The 18,766-nt window shown below is 39.6% G+C and overlaps 1 protein-coding gene across 1 annotated transcript; it reads left to right on the forward strand.

Annotated features, from left to right (window-relative positions):
- The first annotated feature begins 10,675 nt into the window (after window positions 1-10,675).
- Window positions 10,676-12,617, forward strand: LOC143623806 (uncharacterized). Its single transcript, XM_077094637.1, has 2 exons — window positions 10,676-10,733; window positions 11,905-12,617. The coding sequence occupies exons 1-2, from the start codon at window positions 10,676-10,678 to the stop codon at window positions 12,615-12,617; spliced, it is 771 nt and encodes a 256-aa protein (XP_076950752.1).
- Window positions 12,618-18,766: the final 6,149 nt, after the last annotated feature.

The following is an 18,766-nucleotide window of genomic DNA, read 5'->3' on the forward strand; positions in this document are numbered from 1 at the left end:
ATCTCGAGGAAGGGATTATTCAAAAGGTAGGTAGGATGTAACATCCCGAAAACTCCATACAATTCTGAAAATTTAGGAAGTTGAGGGACTAGATAGTCATATAGTTAAATTATATGAAAGCGACACGTGTCTTACGACTCATATGATGAAACAACATGTGTCAACGCATAACAACACGTGTCTTCACAAAGTGATATGTAGTAGATGACTAATCATTATGGATGTCATATGTTAACACCTTATGACACAACTTATCATAAAGAATGACACATGTCACATGGTGGCAAGCAATGGTATGACCGGGGGTGTAATAAAATGACTATAAATAGATGTCATGGGCTGCTCATTTGTGACATACCGAACACCAAACCACTCTCACTTTCTTGAAGTTTGTACCACCGAGTTAGAGTCCCGACACCACTATAGATGTCACACCCCAAACTAAGGCGAACATGTCTGGGCACGAACTGATTGTTCATAGCTCTCAATGTACTATCATGTAATATTTAAAAGTGGCTATATCTATTAAGTTAAATTAAATATCCAAATAAATTCAAACAAACAAGTAAATAATTTGAAATGAAAGCAACAATATAATTCAAATTCAAAATTTAATCTCAGTCTTGATTTATTTCTTCTAACAATATAAACTCTAAATTCTTCACCAATCTTGATATCAGTTCAAACATAACCTGCATATGCATATAAAATAAAATAGTTTTGTCATCATAAGGTTGAGTGAGTAAAACACCAGTTAATTCACCATAATATAATATGAGAAAATGAGCAAACTGTCCTTAATACGGTATACAATTAAGCCATAGCATGTAAACAATTCAAACAAATAATAAAGTGTGGGCTAAACTGTTGCCATGCGAATCGGGCGTTGGTTACCATGAGTAAGTTATCGGTGAAACCATTGTCATGCGATCAGACGCCGGCCACTACGACAGTCGTATGATCATACTAAATGTGAATATGATGGACCTCTCCTTATGCGATAAAATAAAAAAATAAACATGTAACAAGTTAAGCACATAATAGATAGCATACAAGGTTAACAGTTTCTAGTGTGAATACTAATAATAAGTAAATAATGTAAGTACGCATATGTACCCAAAACGTTTGGAAAACAAGTAAAAAGAAGGGGAGTGATTACTCACCTTATCAAGTAAACAAAAGAAATGAATGAGTGCGATAAGAATAGCACAATAAACGTCACGCTTGACGAGATAGATCAACGGAAAATCCTATGTAATAATAATTGGAGAATACTACGAATTAATAAATGGATAATATATACTAATACTGATTTGAGATCGATCGGTATCTGTGAAATGATAAATTATTATATTTTAGTAAAGATTACTTTTAAACTAATATTGTAAGTAATAATAGCATTTGTATACTATATAATCTTTTATAAAAATACTTGTACTTATAACTATTAAAGTTGTAATAAGTAATATATAAATATTTATATAAACAAAAAGATACATTTAAGAAGTGCCTAACCAATACTTTTGTTAATTAATAAGATATATGTTAATTATGTATTTTATATTAAAACTTTATTAAAACCTTTATCAATTTAAAACATACTTATATACATATATATATACATATAAATATATATATATATTCATATATATATATATATATATACGTAAACTTTTAACAAGGACTCGGAAAAACAACATGTTAATTTGTCGGTTTTAATAAAATATCAATTAATTATGAATTTTATGATATTTATAATATTATCTAATTAACTAAAGATTTAATTACAATACTTAAACAAATTTTCCAAAAACAAAAGGGTGAAACGGGCTGGGGGTGGCTCGAACCCGCACCCAGTCTTAATGTAACATTCGTCATTTTCGGTTTAATGCGTATTTGTATTTGTATCGGAAACCCGACCCATTTTGTCTTTCCGATCCTTTTTTATTAATAAAATATTGGGTTTTATGTTTCATTTATGTTATATGAATGTCTGATCAAGAAAACACCCTTTACGGTACCTTAAAACACCCTTTATGGCTAAAACGACTTAAAACGAACTTCGGGGGGACCAAAATCGACAAATAACCAAAGCTAGAAACCAACCCCCCTCCCCATGGGCGCCGCGCCGCCCACGCCACCACCATGTACCTGCAGATTTCACCAGCTTGTTTTGTTTGTATTGAACCTTGTTTGACCCTCTAAACCAATCAAAATGCATGCAAATCCCTTGATAGTGACATTATGGATAACCCGTACTTATAAAAACAAGGCCAATACATCCATTTAGGGCGGCTCATTCACATCAAACACTCTCCATCTAATTTCTAAGGTTCATTTTTTAAACTCTTGATAGTTTGACTTCTCAAGGTCAAACTAAAGCTAATATTTGATTCTAACTAATTCTTGGTAATTAAAGCTTGTTATTATAGTTTGTTTAAAATATATTCCCCTTGTTTCCTAGGCTTTCCCTTCTCCGGCCATGGTCGGATTAGGTGTATTTCTATTATAAGGCAAGGCTACATGGATGACTATTATAGTCCTTGTTAACACTTTAATTCATTTAAGCTTATTAATGTTGTTTAGTTTATCTTTATTTTTGTTCCAAATCATTTTAATAATTTCTATGGTATTGGGTATGTGGTAACCATCCTCGGTTTCATTCCGAGTCAAGGACCAAACCAGAATCGAACTTTTGTTTAAATACTTTATTGTTAACATGTTGTATGTCAGACTTGAGTATTATCATTTCTAAGTTTATCCTAATCAGTTCTATGGTATTGGGTATGTGGTAACCATCCTCGGTTCATTTCGAATCAAGGACCGAACCAAAACCGAACTTTTGATTAAATACTTTATTATTAACATGTTGTATGTAAGACTTGAGTATTATCATTTCTAAGTTTATCCTAATAAGTTATAAGGTACTGGGTATATGATAACCATCCTCAGTCTTATTCCGAGCCAAGGACCAAACCAAGACCGAACTAAACCGAGTTCACTCGCTTAAGACACACTAGTTATGTTTTGGGCCACCGAATCTCATATAAAAATATATTATAAAGTAATTTTAATTTTTTTTCTAAAAATACTTGGTATGTCGGAACCAACTTGATCTTATAACAAGTTTGGACCGACAAAGCCAAACACTCGCTTAACGGACGTTGAGGTTCTTCTTAATAGAACTATACACTTGGTTAAGTTTCTTTTGATTTCATTGAGTTATCTCATAACATTTATCACTTTGGAACCTCAGCTTCGGGCTTGACCAATTATCTAGACTCGAACCGACAAATCCGAACACTCGTAAAATCTTGTTTTGGTATCTATTTAACAAAGGGTCTTGCTGTATCGCAATTATACCCAAATATTTACTTAACAAAGGTTAAGTAAAACTAATGAATAGAATACCAAGACCCGATTTCGAGTAAACTTACTTTTCAAAAACCATTACTTTAATTTCTTATGAATTTACATTTTAACCCTCAAACTTTAATTATTTTTCTTACCTGTCATATTATTTTACTTTAAAGCTTTAAAGAACATCTACTAACTCGTTGAACTTACCTTTCCGTTTTATCGCAAACTAATCTTTCAAGTTACTTATTTCATGTGAGTACATTTCATCCCCCGTTTTCATTTTTTTATACTTTGGGGGTATCATGCATACCTATTCAAAACAAGAATGATTTAAGATACTAGGTCCTCAAACCACAAACTCTAGGGTGTATGATACTTTGAATATTTGCCCTATTGTGTGTTATATGTCTCATATGCTTTATGTGCATGAGTGTTTATTTTTGTTGTTGTTGAGCCTCAATAAGTATGATCATACGCACCCCTAACTACTTTACCTTGTGCTAGTAGAATAGGGTCTCATTATCCGAGAATGTTGGTTGTTACCAATTAGAAAGGATCCTCATTTATTTTTGATTTATATACCGCAATTGTTGCTTTTATTTTTCATATACGAGTTGTGGATTTTGCCTCGTATTATATATACTAAAAACTATGAAACTGCTCACCAATATACGTGTTGACAAAACATATTTTATGCATTGTTACAGGTTTGATTATTGGTTGATTGAAGCTTGAAGACACTATTTATTTTGAGAACGTTTAGGTTATTATAAGAACGAACAACTTATTTCTTGTGTTTGGTGTTATTTTATATGAACAAGTTGTGTTATTTTTTATGATTGAATGAAATGAATGAGTTGTTTAAATATTGTCACTTAAATAGTTTCTTGTGTTCTTGAGCAATCCGTTGCACCCGGCATGTTCCGCCGCCTTTGGTTAGGGTGTGACACTTAACGCAACCACCCTAGCCATCTGGGATAGGGTGTTAATTGATTATAACTTGAAACGGGTTATATTTAAACACCCAGACGCTGACCCATTTTAACATATGAACCCTAGAACAATCAATCAGCCAAATCGTTTCATGTTTGGACAATTGATCATGGGGTTAATGAAGAATGGATCAAGACGAAAGAGATAATATAATTAATTATCTTAAACATTGATAAAACGATGGTCAATTGGAGTAAACAGTCGCCGGCCAAAAACCGATTAAGAACGGATTCAAGCAGCGAAGATAATTTAATTAATGGTGTGGGTTTTGTCGTATGGAACAAGGATCGTGTATGTAGGTTTAATGTGTTAATATAATTATTATAAGGTATATTGTTAAACGAGTTAATTCGGTTTGTTATTATAATCAATTCTTATCAAACTTGATTGCTATTACCAAATTGATTCGTCGGTGAGGCCAATTAAGGTATGAATAGCAAAATTCATTAATCAATTTCCATGTTTACGATGAAGATTGTGGTCCAAGAATAATAATTGGGTATACGGGTTGCGATATGGGTCACGAGTATGGGTGTGGTTAATGGGTAATATGGTTAGATAGATTATAATTACTAGAAATTGCAAATTGGTCCTTACTACAAGGGTGGATATGAAATGAGGTTAAAGTGTTGATAAGGGTTAAAATTGTATACCAACCAAAGTTATTATCTTAATAAATAAATATATTAAACAATAAAATTAAAATAATAAAGATAACTCGATAATTGCGGTATTTTATTGATAGAATAACCCGAACATAGAAATGGGTCGGGTAACAGTTACAAAGTAATAAATGAGAAAACCCGAATTGTTACAATAGAGTTTCAACGTTTCATACCCTGACACCCTTCGTTAGTTGAAGTACAACTCTTTTATCCTTAATCGTTATACCCATTTTAAGGTAAGAGTTATGTTTAAGATATTTCAATTCATAACTTAGATCTTAGTTGAGGGTGTCTAAACCTTGGAAAATTTATAGATATATTTAAGCTTTTTATACATAAAGGTTTACAAAAGTAAGTGTTTCTTTATTATTAAGAAACATAAAATTTTACATACAAAGATTATTGTCAATTGATTTTATTCTAAAGGAATAAACATTAATTTTTCTATAAAAGATATTTATAAATAATTAAATAGAAAAGCATGACGGGCATGTAGTACTGGAAGGATGACAAAACAGGTAGTCGAGTTTCTTATCTAAGGAAAGTGATTCGCATAAATCTCAATCAATCGCGAGACCCATGACTTTTATATCAAAAGACATGTTTTATCAAGGTTTAAAAAGCTATAAATCAAGCTAAAGGTCTAGAGATAAATTATTAAACTATTATTCTCGAACTATAGGGCTGAGGTAATCGTTCATCAAATACATAGAAATTGTTAGTTGAAACTCATCAAAAGGTGAATACGCTCAACCCTTTTTGTGTAAATACTTATACTTTTTTTACAAAGTATATAATATTTTAAAATTATGGATATTTATCTATATTCAAAGACTTAGAAAAATATTGATATGAGGGTTGGTTCAAATCCTGTAAAACATATTGATACAAGGTAGTATTCAGGCTAAAATACACATCTGTATGTATCCTTACATATATGATCTGTAGTGGGCACACTACAGACATAATGACCATGAGGCAAGTAATTGTCTTTAAGGCGCGTAACCGTCCACTAAGTGATCTGTGCGTATTTTTATTTCGATGAGACGAGACCCACTGAGTCGTTGAACACTATTGGTGATGTGTCACAATGAATTATGAAAACCTTTTATCGATTCAACATTATTACCAGCATATAGCTGACGTATTTTTAAAGGTGTTTTCAGGTAACCAGAAGTTTAGTTCCGATGAGATGGGATTGAGACCCACTGAGTCGTTGAACGTTATTGGTGATTGTGTCACAACGAATTATGAAAACCTTTTATCGAGTCAGCATTATTACCAGCATATAACTGACGTATTTTTTAAAAGTGTTTTCAGGTAACCAGGAATAATGTATAAAAGTGGAATGCCCGGTGGAGATAAAAGATCGCTAGACATAGAATACAATTTATTGCTCAACTAAATTTTATAAACGAATTGAAGCATATGTAAAACTTGTTTTAAAGCAGGTAATTTTGTAAAATGAAAAAGAGTATATAATTCCTTATGTTATGAAAGTAAATATTTTATTAAACATTTTTCGCCATGTAATCAAACTTTGATAAATTAACAGAACCGGTACCAACTATTGGTCACACGGCTAGGCCCTTGAGGCCGGGTGTGACATCATGTAAGCTACACGTCTGGTTCACGAAGAACGGCCTTCGGTCCCCAAATGACTTTCTCGTGGGAAATTTGTTTTGTTAAAGTCTTACATAGATTTCTTGAAGTTTATAATTACTTGTATATCATCAAATCTAGCACACATGCATTATTAAGTTACAAAACAAACATGTTGTATACGAGTGAAGCTATATTTGTGACACACATTCATCGTTGTTTACAAACTAAATAAGAGTCCAAAATTTCTCTAACATTAAATTATTAGTAGTGTACTTTTGTACATGAAAAAATGCTTTATGAATCATTGTTATAGATTGTAAGATACATTAAAAAAACATATAAAAACAAATAGGATAGGATATATAATATTATGCGCCATATAGAAAGTAAACTATACGAATAGTCCCGTGGTATGTTCTTATCATGTACCTACAAAAAGTGACGTATATGGTTCTCATTATTCACTTATCAATAATACATTTGGTATTGTAGAGGTAGGGTATGAAACCCACTATTCGACAAAGTATAACACTAAATGCATACGCTGGGCGGAACACTTGGCGCCAGGAAGTCACTAACGCCGGGCATAGTGCATGGCGCGAAGAGTGTAGCCAAATATAAACTTTTCCTGATACCTCGGGAATAGTAATGCAAATGTCCCACCTAGGGATAAACACCAAACCAATGGGGATTAGACAACACATAAAGGACGGTACAAACAGTACCACCACGTTCCTGTCAAAAGGCCATGATGCCCACCAAATTCCACCAACCACCACAACAGCACGAGTGGGGAATATTATTGGTGGAAAACCTGACAAGGTGGTTGGTCTCACTCTCTTTCTCATTCAGCTATAAATACCAATGAACCTCCAAATGGTAAAGGGCATACTTTCTCCTACTATCACTATCAAATTATACTCTCCCATACTATCAAGTACTGATTTTCACGCCGGAGGGTGGTTACGAGAGAATCCCCCCCATTCCTCGTAACGAGCTCACGTTGCTCTGTTTTGCAGGTTACATTCGTCTGCGTCAAGGAGATTTTATAACCCATCGTGTAGAATACTTAACCATTACCCTCGGACTAACGTGTTAGACCTTGAGGGGTGGATTCGTGTTTCTTCATTGGCGCCATCCGTGCATATAGCTAGAACAGTAACTCACTCCGTTCTTGACTCAGATGAGTGGCAAGACCACACCGAGAGAGGTTGACCAGAAAGCCAACCTAGAAGGAAACACTGAAAACCTGGACAAGGAGGGTACAGGCGGAGGTCTCCTTAATACCTCCACCGTTCACCCTACCATCACAGATAAGCAACAAACAAAAGCACGTTCCAAAGCAACTATGCTGCCAGACATCATGGCGTGGCTCGAGGCAGAACAACAAAAACTGAAAGACAAAGTGCAAGAAAAAATGGCGTCCGTTGTGAAACCTAGATCACTGTTTGATACAGCCTCTAGTAGCAACGAAAAAGAAGAATCTGAGGAAAACTCAACGCCGGCTCGTGTGAAAACGCCATTCGCCAAAACATCTCCTGCTAAGCGAAACAACAAAGCAGAAGATAAGTCACAGAGGTCGAACCCAAAGGCGGACTCACGCCTAGACGACCCGGACTATGAAGAGAGCTGGAAAGGACCAGAGCCAAAAAATTAGTAAAATATCATCCAGAAGAGGCAGTTGATTTTTCCAAACCATACCGGCCAACAACGTCAGCGGGAAAGTCAAAATTTGTGGCAAGAATAGCCGAAGCAGAGCTGCCAGAAAATCCCAAAATCCCGCCAACGGTGGGCCAGTATGACGGTATCTCAGACCCAGATGATCACTTGCAAACCTTTACGGCCGCTGGGTTAGTATCAGGATGGACCATGCCGTTATGGTGCCACATCTTTACGCTAACACTAGTGGGAGCTGCTAGAGCATGGTTAGAAAGGTTGCCAGATGGCCAAATTACAAGCTGGGAAGACCTAGCAAAAAAGTTCATCCAACAGTTTAGCCAGCAACGGCGACACATCAGTGACCCAGCAGACATTTTGAATGTCGTCAAAAAAGACAATGAAACACTAGAAGATTTCATCACTAGATTTAACCAAGACGGCCTCAACATTGGTGGCGTAAGTGAAGAACTGCTGCGGGCAGCCTTTCGCCAAAATGTAAAGTGTGACGATCTTATTCGGAATCTTACGGGCAGAGATGGCATGCAACAGCGATGGGATGATGTCATGACCGCGGCTAAAAGGTACGCGCGGATGGAGAAAGGCCTGGGGAAAGAACTGGAAAAGAACGACGCCAGAAATGACATCAATAGAGCCCGCCAGGGTAAACGAATGTCTTCCGTATGGTCAAGGCTGAACAGCGACAGAGACTCCACCACATTTGAACCTTTTAAAGCAAACAAAAGGGTCAAATGAGTGCACCCCAGACAAAAGCGTCCAGATGTACCCCGCTGACAAAAAGTGCAACAAATATCATGTACAGTGAAGGGATCCAACTGAAAAAGCCGGCACCAGTAAGACAGGGGCTAAACACAGACATGAAAAGTTACTGCGACTTTCATGAGAAACATGGACACACAACGAATCAGTGTGTTAACTTGAAAGACGCAATTGAAGAGTGTGTAAAAAATTGTTTGATCCCGTTGAACTCGTTCTAATCAATATCTAATGCTTAGATCTAATCTAGATCTATATGTTAATATTAATTATATGGATCTAATTCTCTAATACCTTAGTTCGATTGCTATTAGTATGTAGTATATATTATCAGTATCTATGTATGTAATTATAATGTTAATTGAAGCTTGAGGGAGAGTAAATACTTTAAACTTTTCTTCATAATATTATTTCTCTCAAAACTTCGACCTTTTACAAGTGAACGTTTATTCACTATATATAGAAGACGATCTGGTTCGCTAACATCCCCTAGCGAACCAGCATCCCCTTCGTTAAATAAGTTATCTTAACGAACCACCCCCTGATTTGTTAACATCCCCTAACGAATCAGGAGAGAATACATTAAAGTGTCCTAGTTCGCTAACATTCCTAGCGAACTAGACTTAAACATAACGAATTAGTCTAAAATAAACATTAAATATTACATTTAAATATCAAATAAACATTAATGATAAATACAAAGACTCTATACGCAAAACTATGCACTAACAAAAATGGCAAGCTGAATCATCTAGTTAGAAACATCAAAGGAAAGTACAGGCGCCCACCCCCTAAGGATGGTGGTAGACCGGAAAAGAAAATCAAGGACCTACATGCCAACATGATCTCGAGTAATGTTCAAAACAAAAATAGAAGACAGACATAATGGGCGGCATGGAAAGAAGAACAAGTAGTCTTCCCAAAAGTAAGAGGAGGAGCAAACAAGAAAGCACCCTTGGTGATTACAGTCGTATTTGGTCACTACAGGACACCGCGTTTCTTTGTTGACGCAGGAGAAACCTCTAACATCATGTACCACCAGTGTTTTGATTTGGTGGAAGAAAAGGACAAGCGTCGCGTAACAGCCGTCAACGCCCCGATCGCGGGATTCAACCAAAGCATTGAATACCCGCTGGGGCAGATAACATTCCCAGTCGAGTTAAGTGACGGACTCCATTCGCGAATAGAAGACATTGACTTCCTGATAATGGAAACCCCACACCCGCAGTATGATATTATTCTGGGAAGAGAGGCTATTGGGGATTTCAATGCTACTCCTTCAACAGCACATGGAATATTGGGGGTGCCAACACCAACGGGAGTAGCAATGATCCACGCCAACGAAGAATGTAACATAGCAGAAAGAAAGACACCGCCACAGAAGATGCTAAAAACTAGCATGATCAGAGAAGTGGAAAAATGGACGCTCAACAAAATATTCCCAGAACAAAGCGTAACCATTGACCAACCATCTCAGAAGGAGCGTGCACGGCGCTCAAGAGCTTATTACTCAAAAATATTGATGTCTTCGCTTGGACCCCAGAGGCCCAAGAAGCAAAGGGGAACATGAATTAAAAGTTAACCCAACTTTCATCCCGGTGGTGCAGAAGCGAAGAAAGATGGAACCAGAACAGGCAAAAGCCTGTGATAAGCAAGTCCAGCAACTAATTGATGCAGGTATAATCCGAGAAATTCAGTACCAAACATGGGTAGCCAACCTGGTAATGGTACCCAAGGCAAGTGGCCAATGGCGCATGTGTATTGACTTCAAAGATCTCAACAAGGCATGCCCAAAAGATTGTTACCCCTTGCCAGAGATCGACCTTAAAGTTAATGCACTGGTACCCTTTCAGTTCATATGCTTTTTAGACGCTTACAAAGGGTCTCACCAGATCCACATGGCGGCAAGAGACCAAGACAAAACGGCGTTCAGAACAAACAGCGGAACATATTGTTATAAAATGATGCCATCTGGCCTCAAGAACGCAGGGTCTACTTACCAAAGGTTGATGGACAAAGAATTCAAACCTCAAATTGTGAGAAATTTGGAAGTCTACATGGACGATCTCGTCATTAAAAGTAAGACGGAAGAGCCATGTTAAAAGATATCGATGAGACCTTCGAAACTCTAAGGTCAATTAGCATGAAGCTTAACCCAGGAAAATGTTCCTTCGGCATGGAAGAAGGAAAATTCCTGGGAGTAATCGTGACGAATGGTGGCTTCAAAGCCAACCCAGAAAATTGGAAGCCGTGCGAAAAATGTCGTCGCCAAAATCGGTCAAACAAGTGCAAACGCTCAACGGCCGATTAGTCGCGCTGAATAGATTTTTGTCTAGTCATGCTGAAAAATCATTCCCGTTCGTCTCAACCTTGAGAAACTGCCTCAATAAGTCTCAATTCCGATGGATGGAAGAAGCAGAAACAGCGTTCCAAGAAATCAAGTCACGCCTAGAAGAGTTACCAACACTCACAGCCCCTAAAGCTGGAGAACCGTTAATAGTATACTTAGAAGCATCAGAAAGAACAATCAGCACAGTCTTGATGGTGGAAAGAAATGGTATTCAAACGCCCACTTATTACATAAGCCGCACCCTGGCAGACGTAGAAACAAGATACTCCACCTTGGAAAAGTTAGTCTTATCCTTGGTCCAGACAACGCGACGTTTGAGAAGATACTTCCAGGGCCATCCGATACATGTCCTCACTAACTTTCGCTTACAAAATGTGCTAAGTAAGCCAGAATTGTCTGGGAGGCTCGCAAAATGGGCAATTGAATTAGGAGAACATGACATCGAGTATAAACCAAGGCCAGCAATCAAAGGCCAGGTTTTGGCTGATTTCATCGCAGAAATCCCTCAAGAAAAGGAGGAAGAATGCAAAAGAGAGATCAAAACCCCTGTGGATCAAAAGAAAGATGAAGTCTGGAAGATGTTCACAGACGGAGCTTCTAATGATGAAGGCGCTGGAGCGGGCCTAAATATAACCAACCCAGAAGGGCAACACTTCACGTACGCGTTACGCCTAGACTTCAAAAGCACAAAAAACGAGGCGGAGTACGAAGCACTGTTGGCAGGGTTGAGAATCGCTAAAAAGCTAGGGGCCCGCCATTTGGAAGCACATGTAGACTACATGTTAGTGGAAAATCAAATTGAAGGATCGTATGATGCAAAAGACGATAAGATGGCATCATACCTAGCGCAAGCTAAGACACTAATGGCAACTTTTGCCACATGCAAGGTGAAACACATTAATAGAAGTGAGAACAAACAGGCTGACGCCTTAAGCAAACTTGCATCCGTTGGGTTTGAACACCTCACAAAAGACGTCCGCATCGAAGTCCTAGCTACGCCTTCAATAATGAACAAAGAAGTTCTCGTTTGTTCAGAAGCAGAAAAGAGTTGGATGACACCAATCGTCAATTACCTCGCGAGAGGTATTTTGCCAGAAAAGAAAGCAAATGCGCGGAAGATCCGCCATAAAGCATTAAATTACACAATCCAAGGGGATATCCTCTATAGGCGATCATACTTGGGTCCACTTCTCATATGCGTAGACCCATAGGACGCAAATTATCTGTTTAGAGAAATTCATGAAGGAATATGTGGCGTACACGCAGGTCCGAGAATGGTGGTTGCCAAAATCATGAACACGGGATACTATTGGCCAGGCATGCATGTTGACGCCGAGAATGAATTGAGAAAATGCAGCGCCTGTCAACGCCATGCACCAAACACCCTGCGCCCGAAAAACGCCATGATACCGGTAACAGCTTCTTGGCCATTTCAGAAATGGGCAATTGATATAACCGGACCATTTCCAGAGGCGCCAGGCCGCTTGAAATTTCTGATTGTGGCGATCGATTACTTCACAAAGTGGATCGAAGCAAAGCCGGTAGCAACAATCAACGCAACCAGCATCAAGAAGTTTATTTGGGAATTTATAATTTGTCGTTTTGGATTACCCATGAATTTAGTCAGCGACAATGGAATACAATTGCTGACCAACATATCCAAAAATGGTTAAAAGAGCTCAATGTCACTCAGGCATTCACCTCTGTTGCTCATCCATAAGGAAATGGCGAAGTGGGACACGCCAACAGAACAATCGTGGAAAGAATCAAGAAAATAATGGCAAACCACAAATCAGGATGGGTCGATCAGCTACCTCACGTACTATGGGCCATAAGAACGCACAAAAACACAAGTAATGCAGAAACGCCGTTTAGCCTAACCTATGGTACCGAAGCAATGATCCCCGCCGAAATCAGCGTTCCTTCTCCAAGATTCACATTCCCAAACGACAACGATGCAGAAAGGCGGTTAGACTTGATGCTTCTCGAAGAACATCGAGAGTTAGCCGCAATAAGGGAGCAAAACTACAAGCGCCAGCTACAAAAGTATTACAACGCCAAAGTAAAAAAATGTGAGTTCAATACCGGAGATTACGTTCTTCGCAACAACGAGGCATCAAAAGCACATGCACAAGGCAAATTGGCGCCGTCTTGGGAAGGTCCATATCAAATTAACAAAGTGTTGGGGAAAGGCGCCTACACTCTGATGCATCTCGATGGCTCAGCGATTCCCAGAACATGGAACGCAGCACAATTGAGAAGGTTTTATATGTAAATCGATTCCAATTGTAAAAACAGGCCAAGGGTCGAATTTGAATGGAAACGATACTCTGCATTTCACAAAATAAACATTTTCATTTATATGCAAGAAATTACAAGCGAGCACTTACGCCCGCGCACAAAAAAAAACGGCCACAAAATAAAAAGCCTAATCTGCGTCGTTGACACTCTTCCCAGAGTCAACGACCGCGCTATCTTCTTGGCTGCCAGCAGGAGCGGCGGAAGGTCCAGCTTGCGAAGGTTCAAGAAAATTCCTCAACAGCTGCACGCCATTCTCTTCCTTAGCATACTGAGCAACTTGGGAAAGAATAGGAAACGTAAGAGAATCATATTCCGTCTCAGCGGCGGCATACTCCTTTTCCACATCAATGGCGTGAAGAGCATAGGCCTCAAGTGGGAGGTTGTCACGCATATGCGTGATAGCATCCTGAAATCCAGCCTTGTGTCCAAGCTGTTGGGAAGCATTAACAATGGCTTCAACGCAACGCGTCAAATCATCATCTCTAATGATGCGTTGGGCAACCTGTATAAAAAAAACATCAACGGAATGAACAAGAAAATAAGCTAAAAAGGGGAAGAGTACCTTGCAAATGGCATGCTTCAACAGCCAATCGCGGTCAGCAGCGGCAGCAGCACGCTCAGAAGTCAAAACTTTAATTGTCTCCTCATTGGAAACCAGCGTGTCAGCTAGCTTGCCTGCATCCGCCTTCCTTAACGCAGCTTCCGCCTCCAACTCTTCAATACGCTTGCGAAAAGAAGCGTTTTCACTCTCAAGTTGAGCGGAAGACTCCTTGGTAGCAATGGCGCGACTGCGCGCATCGGCAAGATCAGCATTGGACTTCTTGCACGCAGTCTCAAATTCCTTATAGCGGGCGGCACAGCTCCGCCAGCTCTGCCTCAGCTTTAGCCAATTTCGCCTCAACATCGCTTAAAGCTTGGCGATGATCAGACGATTCTTTACCCGCTTTCCAGGCACCGGCCTCAGCATCTTTCACCAATTGTTCTATCTCCCTCATGCGAACACCGGCATCAATTTTGTCCTCATGAAGGGCACGGTTCTCGCGCAGCAACTCCGCAAAACAAGAGAAGGCCTGGACCTGGTGAAAAGCGGCGTCGGAGTACAAAGTACCCCGGGGCTGGATTTTACGAGCAATGCGCTCACCAGGAGGAACAGCGTACTCCAAAAATTCGGAACAAGTGGCAGGATCCTCAAAATTGGCGCCACAATTAACCTTCCAGCGAGTGTGGAAAACTTGGCTCTCCTCTATGGAGTCGCGGGGGTCCATATCCACATCTATACACCCCCACTCAAACATCCGCTAAACCCGCCACTGCTACTGCCTTGGATTTCAAAAAATTTACCTTGCACCGTCGCACCAAGGCGAAAAGGAGGCGGCGGCACAACCTCATCACCATCAAGAAAAAAATCCTTGTCTGGTGAAGACTGTCTTGATTTCAAAAAATCAGCGACAGAAAGGCTTGCTGATTTAAGACTAACCTTAGGCGATTCGTCCATAATCGTCTTAATCGATTGAGCAGACGAAGCTGGTAGAGAGAAAACTAGAATTGACCAGTCGACGCACGAACAGTCATCACAATGGTTTCGGCCTCAGACGGGCCAACCACACACGCCATCATCGGCAAACTCAATATCTGTACAGTAGGCCCAGCCTCCGACAAGCTGCCAACACTTGTCATCATCGGAAAACTGGCAAAAAGGGCCACCAGAGAAGAACCAATGCCATAAGTTGTGGGAGAAACAATCGATGAAGAAACCGCCAGCACGCCTGAAATGAACAGACGATTTTAGAGAAGATCAAGTTAAATCAAAAGAAAGAGTAGCAAGAATTATACCTGACGATTTAACAAGACTACGCTTGACAAACCCGCCAAGACGAGGCTTCTTGAAGACGCGGGGCATCTCTACATCATCTTCATTAATCACAGGGGTGGGACCCAAATGGTGTGGAACAGTAAACGCCCTACCCACTGAAGAGGAAGAAGAGGAAGATGGACCGGTAGATACGAAATTTGTATCCACAACGGTTCCAGAAGCTGCAGCTGCAGAAACCACATCAGTCGCCACCAAAATTGGAGTGGCAACCGTTGTAGTCAGCGCAGACACGGCAACCACAGGCTGTGAAGATGTTGGCGAGGAGAAGCAAACAGAAACCTGTGCGGAGGTGGTTGGGGAAGACGCTATGCTGGCACTCAAACCGAGTGCTTCAAGCAATGAAGCGGAAGAAGACACCGGAACCCTGAAGGGAACGGTGGAGATCATGATGACATCGTCATCATCATCATCCACGGTGGCGTCTATCGGAGACGCAACCGTCTCCCCACCACTGCGTTGCGAGCCCCTACCACTGCACTTAGGAAGGCGCATAACATTAGATCGTCTACCTGAAAAAGAAAATGAAACGTTAGCAAAATAAGCAAAGAAAAATGACAAAAGCAGTTGAACATACCACTCTGAAGGGTAACACAGCTAGGAGGTGGCAGCGGTCGCGGAGCAGATGATCGCCCCATAGGAAGAGGAAACACAAAGTTTCGAGCAGTCGGAGTGAGGATCGGCTCCTCACGGGGACCTAACTCCCTCCGCCCCAGCATTTTAACGCCCTCAGGCGCAGGTTGCAGGAGGAGCATGCGGTTGTCCACCTCTGAAGAAAAACAGGTTAGGATATTACCAAACAAAATACGCATCAGAGCAAAAATAAAAAGACACTAACCTTGACCGCCATTAAGAATGAATGGTACCAACGCCGCATCATCCCAGATATGACTCATACCGAATAACACCAACGCGCGCTCCGGATAGTGACGGAGTGGAGAAAGGCTAGCCTGCAAAGTGGTGAACCAGTCCGAACCGGTATAAGGAGCCACTTTCGGCTCAGGAAGCTCTTTCACATCCGTAAAAAACATAGGATGTGGAACCACGCGCTCAGAGACATAGAAGAACACACTCTTCCACTCATGCAAACTAGGCGGCACATCTAAGGCAATAGCCTTGGCACCAGGGCGAGTATGCAAGTTGTACCACCCCTAGTAGAAACGCCACCGGTAGAAAGCAGATAACCTATTAGCCGTCGGAGTAATACCGAGGCAATGACAGGTATATTCGAAATGGCGAAGACGAGCCATCCCGAATGGATGAATCTGGCTGAGATGCAGCCCAAACACACCCAGAACGTCCACCAAAAACCGGGTAAGGGGCAATCGGAAATTGCCCAAAAAGAAATACTCTCGGTACACAGCAACCTTGCCAACGGGAGCGTCCCGAGCTGTCTTGCCAGGAGCAGGCAGCTCAGGCTCATACTCAGGGCCAAGGTTATAAACCCTAACCACATTGTTGAAGTCGTCGGTAGACATGCGACAACCGACGAACTCCATGGAATTATTCTTCTTAGTCTTCGAGGTTTGGGATGACTCAGCCATAAAATGAAGAAGGCTTGGAGGAAAGAAAATGGGAGATAAAGAAAACAATGAGAAATGGTGCTTAAAATGAAGTAACCTCCCCCTATATATACTAATCGCAGGTAATGAGGGACGGGGGATACAAAAAGGATAATTAACGCGTGGACCAATCAGAAAACACCACGATAATAGAATGGCAGAGGATATGTGTTATAGCTGGGCACGCCACCGGGATTCTCGCCCACTCGCCTAACACAGGCAGAAAGTCTGCAGGGCAGAGCAACCGTCGTCAAACTGTCACGTCCAGAAGTCGTTTCACTGACTTGCATTTAATTCACTCATCCACGCCAAATTACACGTTATCCATATAAAAGGAAACAAAGATGATAAGTGTTGGCCTTGATAGGCTACGCCATGGGATGATTTAAGATAAATCATATAACAACTCGGGGTTTCGAACATATATTTTCACCCGACTCGGTTCAATGTTTGGGTCATTTTTATTAAAGAAAATATCGCGTGTATCGAGTAAATCAATTATTATTATATTAATTTATTTTCATAATTTGACAAAAATTGCCTAAACTAAAACTTCTACCCACTTATGTTTCCATCTTCAATCTAGGGACTGATCTGCAATATCTATAACTTATTATAATATATCTTTTAAATGGGAACCCGTTTGCTTATGCCCAGACCCAGAACACAACCCGCATACCAAATCTGCTATCTTGGACCACACTTTACGTCTTAAACATGGAAATTGGATTAAGATATTGATTCCCTTACTAAATTCGGCCTAACCGACAGTTTATTTTTGTTAATTCGTTTATAACTGATTCGTATTTCCTTATTATTGTAGCCGACCCTAAACTTAATTCAAAATACATTCAATCGTTCGTATTAATTCAATTAAACCTGTATACACAATCATCTAACCCTAGCCGTCCATAACCCCCTAATTAATTGTACTATGATCAGCCGCTACCTGTTCGTTCATTACCTCTAACCGCCGGCCATTGTTGTGACCAGTTCAACCACTGCCGATCATCATTTACGGTAATTGATTCCTGTTTTGAGTACGCGCTTGGCTGATGATCAATAACCCTATCATTCGATCAGTAAACAACAACGGATTTATGTGATTTGTTAATCTAGGGTTTGGTTCTAAACCTGATTCGTTTATGCTTCTGTTATAATTTATAACGTTTTGGTATTTGTTGCATAAGCTGGCGAAGCCCGGCTGGTTAGTTCTTAAGGGTGCAGGGGGCAGGTCACGGGTTCGACCCCCTGCCACCCGGATTTTCTATTATTTTTTTTTTTGTGTATTTATTTCTTTTAAGAACCTTTAATAATACTAATGATTAAATAAAACTATTTCGTTAAAAACCGATCATATAATACTTGATTCTCACATCTTTTGTCCGTGTATGTATGTATACGTATATTTAGATACACATATACGTATATGCAAGTATATATAATACCACGTAAATACAATATTAAATGTTTTAACAAACTAATAAATATTTTTAAAGATTTATTTTAGTTAAATAATATTTTTTTAATAAAATAATATAATTCAGTTTTAAAAGGATTTAATGAATTAATAATACTAATAATCAAAAGATATTGTTTTAATAAAAGCCGGTTTGTAATACTCGTT

This window comes from Bidens hawaiensis, unplaced genomic scaffold (genome assembly GCF_021521415.1).
Source record: "Bidens hawaiensis isolate Kalapana, Puna unplaced genomic scaffold, B.hawaiensis_p1.1 tig00003540_1, whole genome shotgun sequence".
Taxonomy (NCBI): Eukaryota; Viridiplantae; Streptophyta; class Magnoliopsida; order Asterales; family Asteraceae; genus Bidens; species Bidens hawaiensis.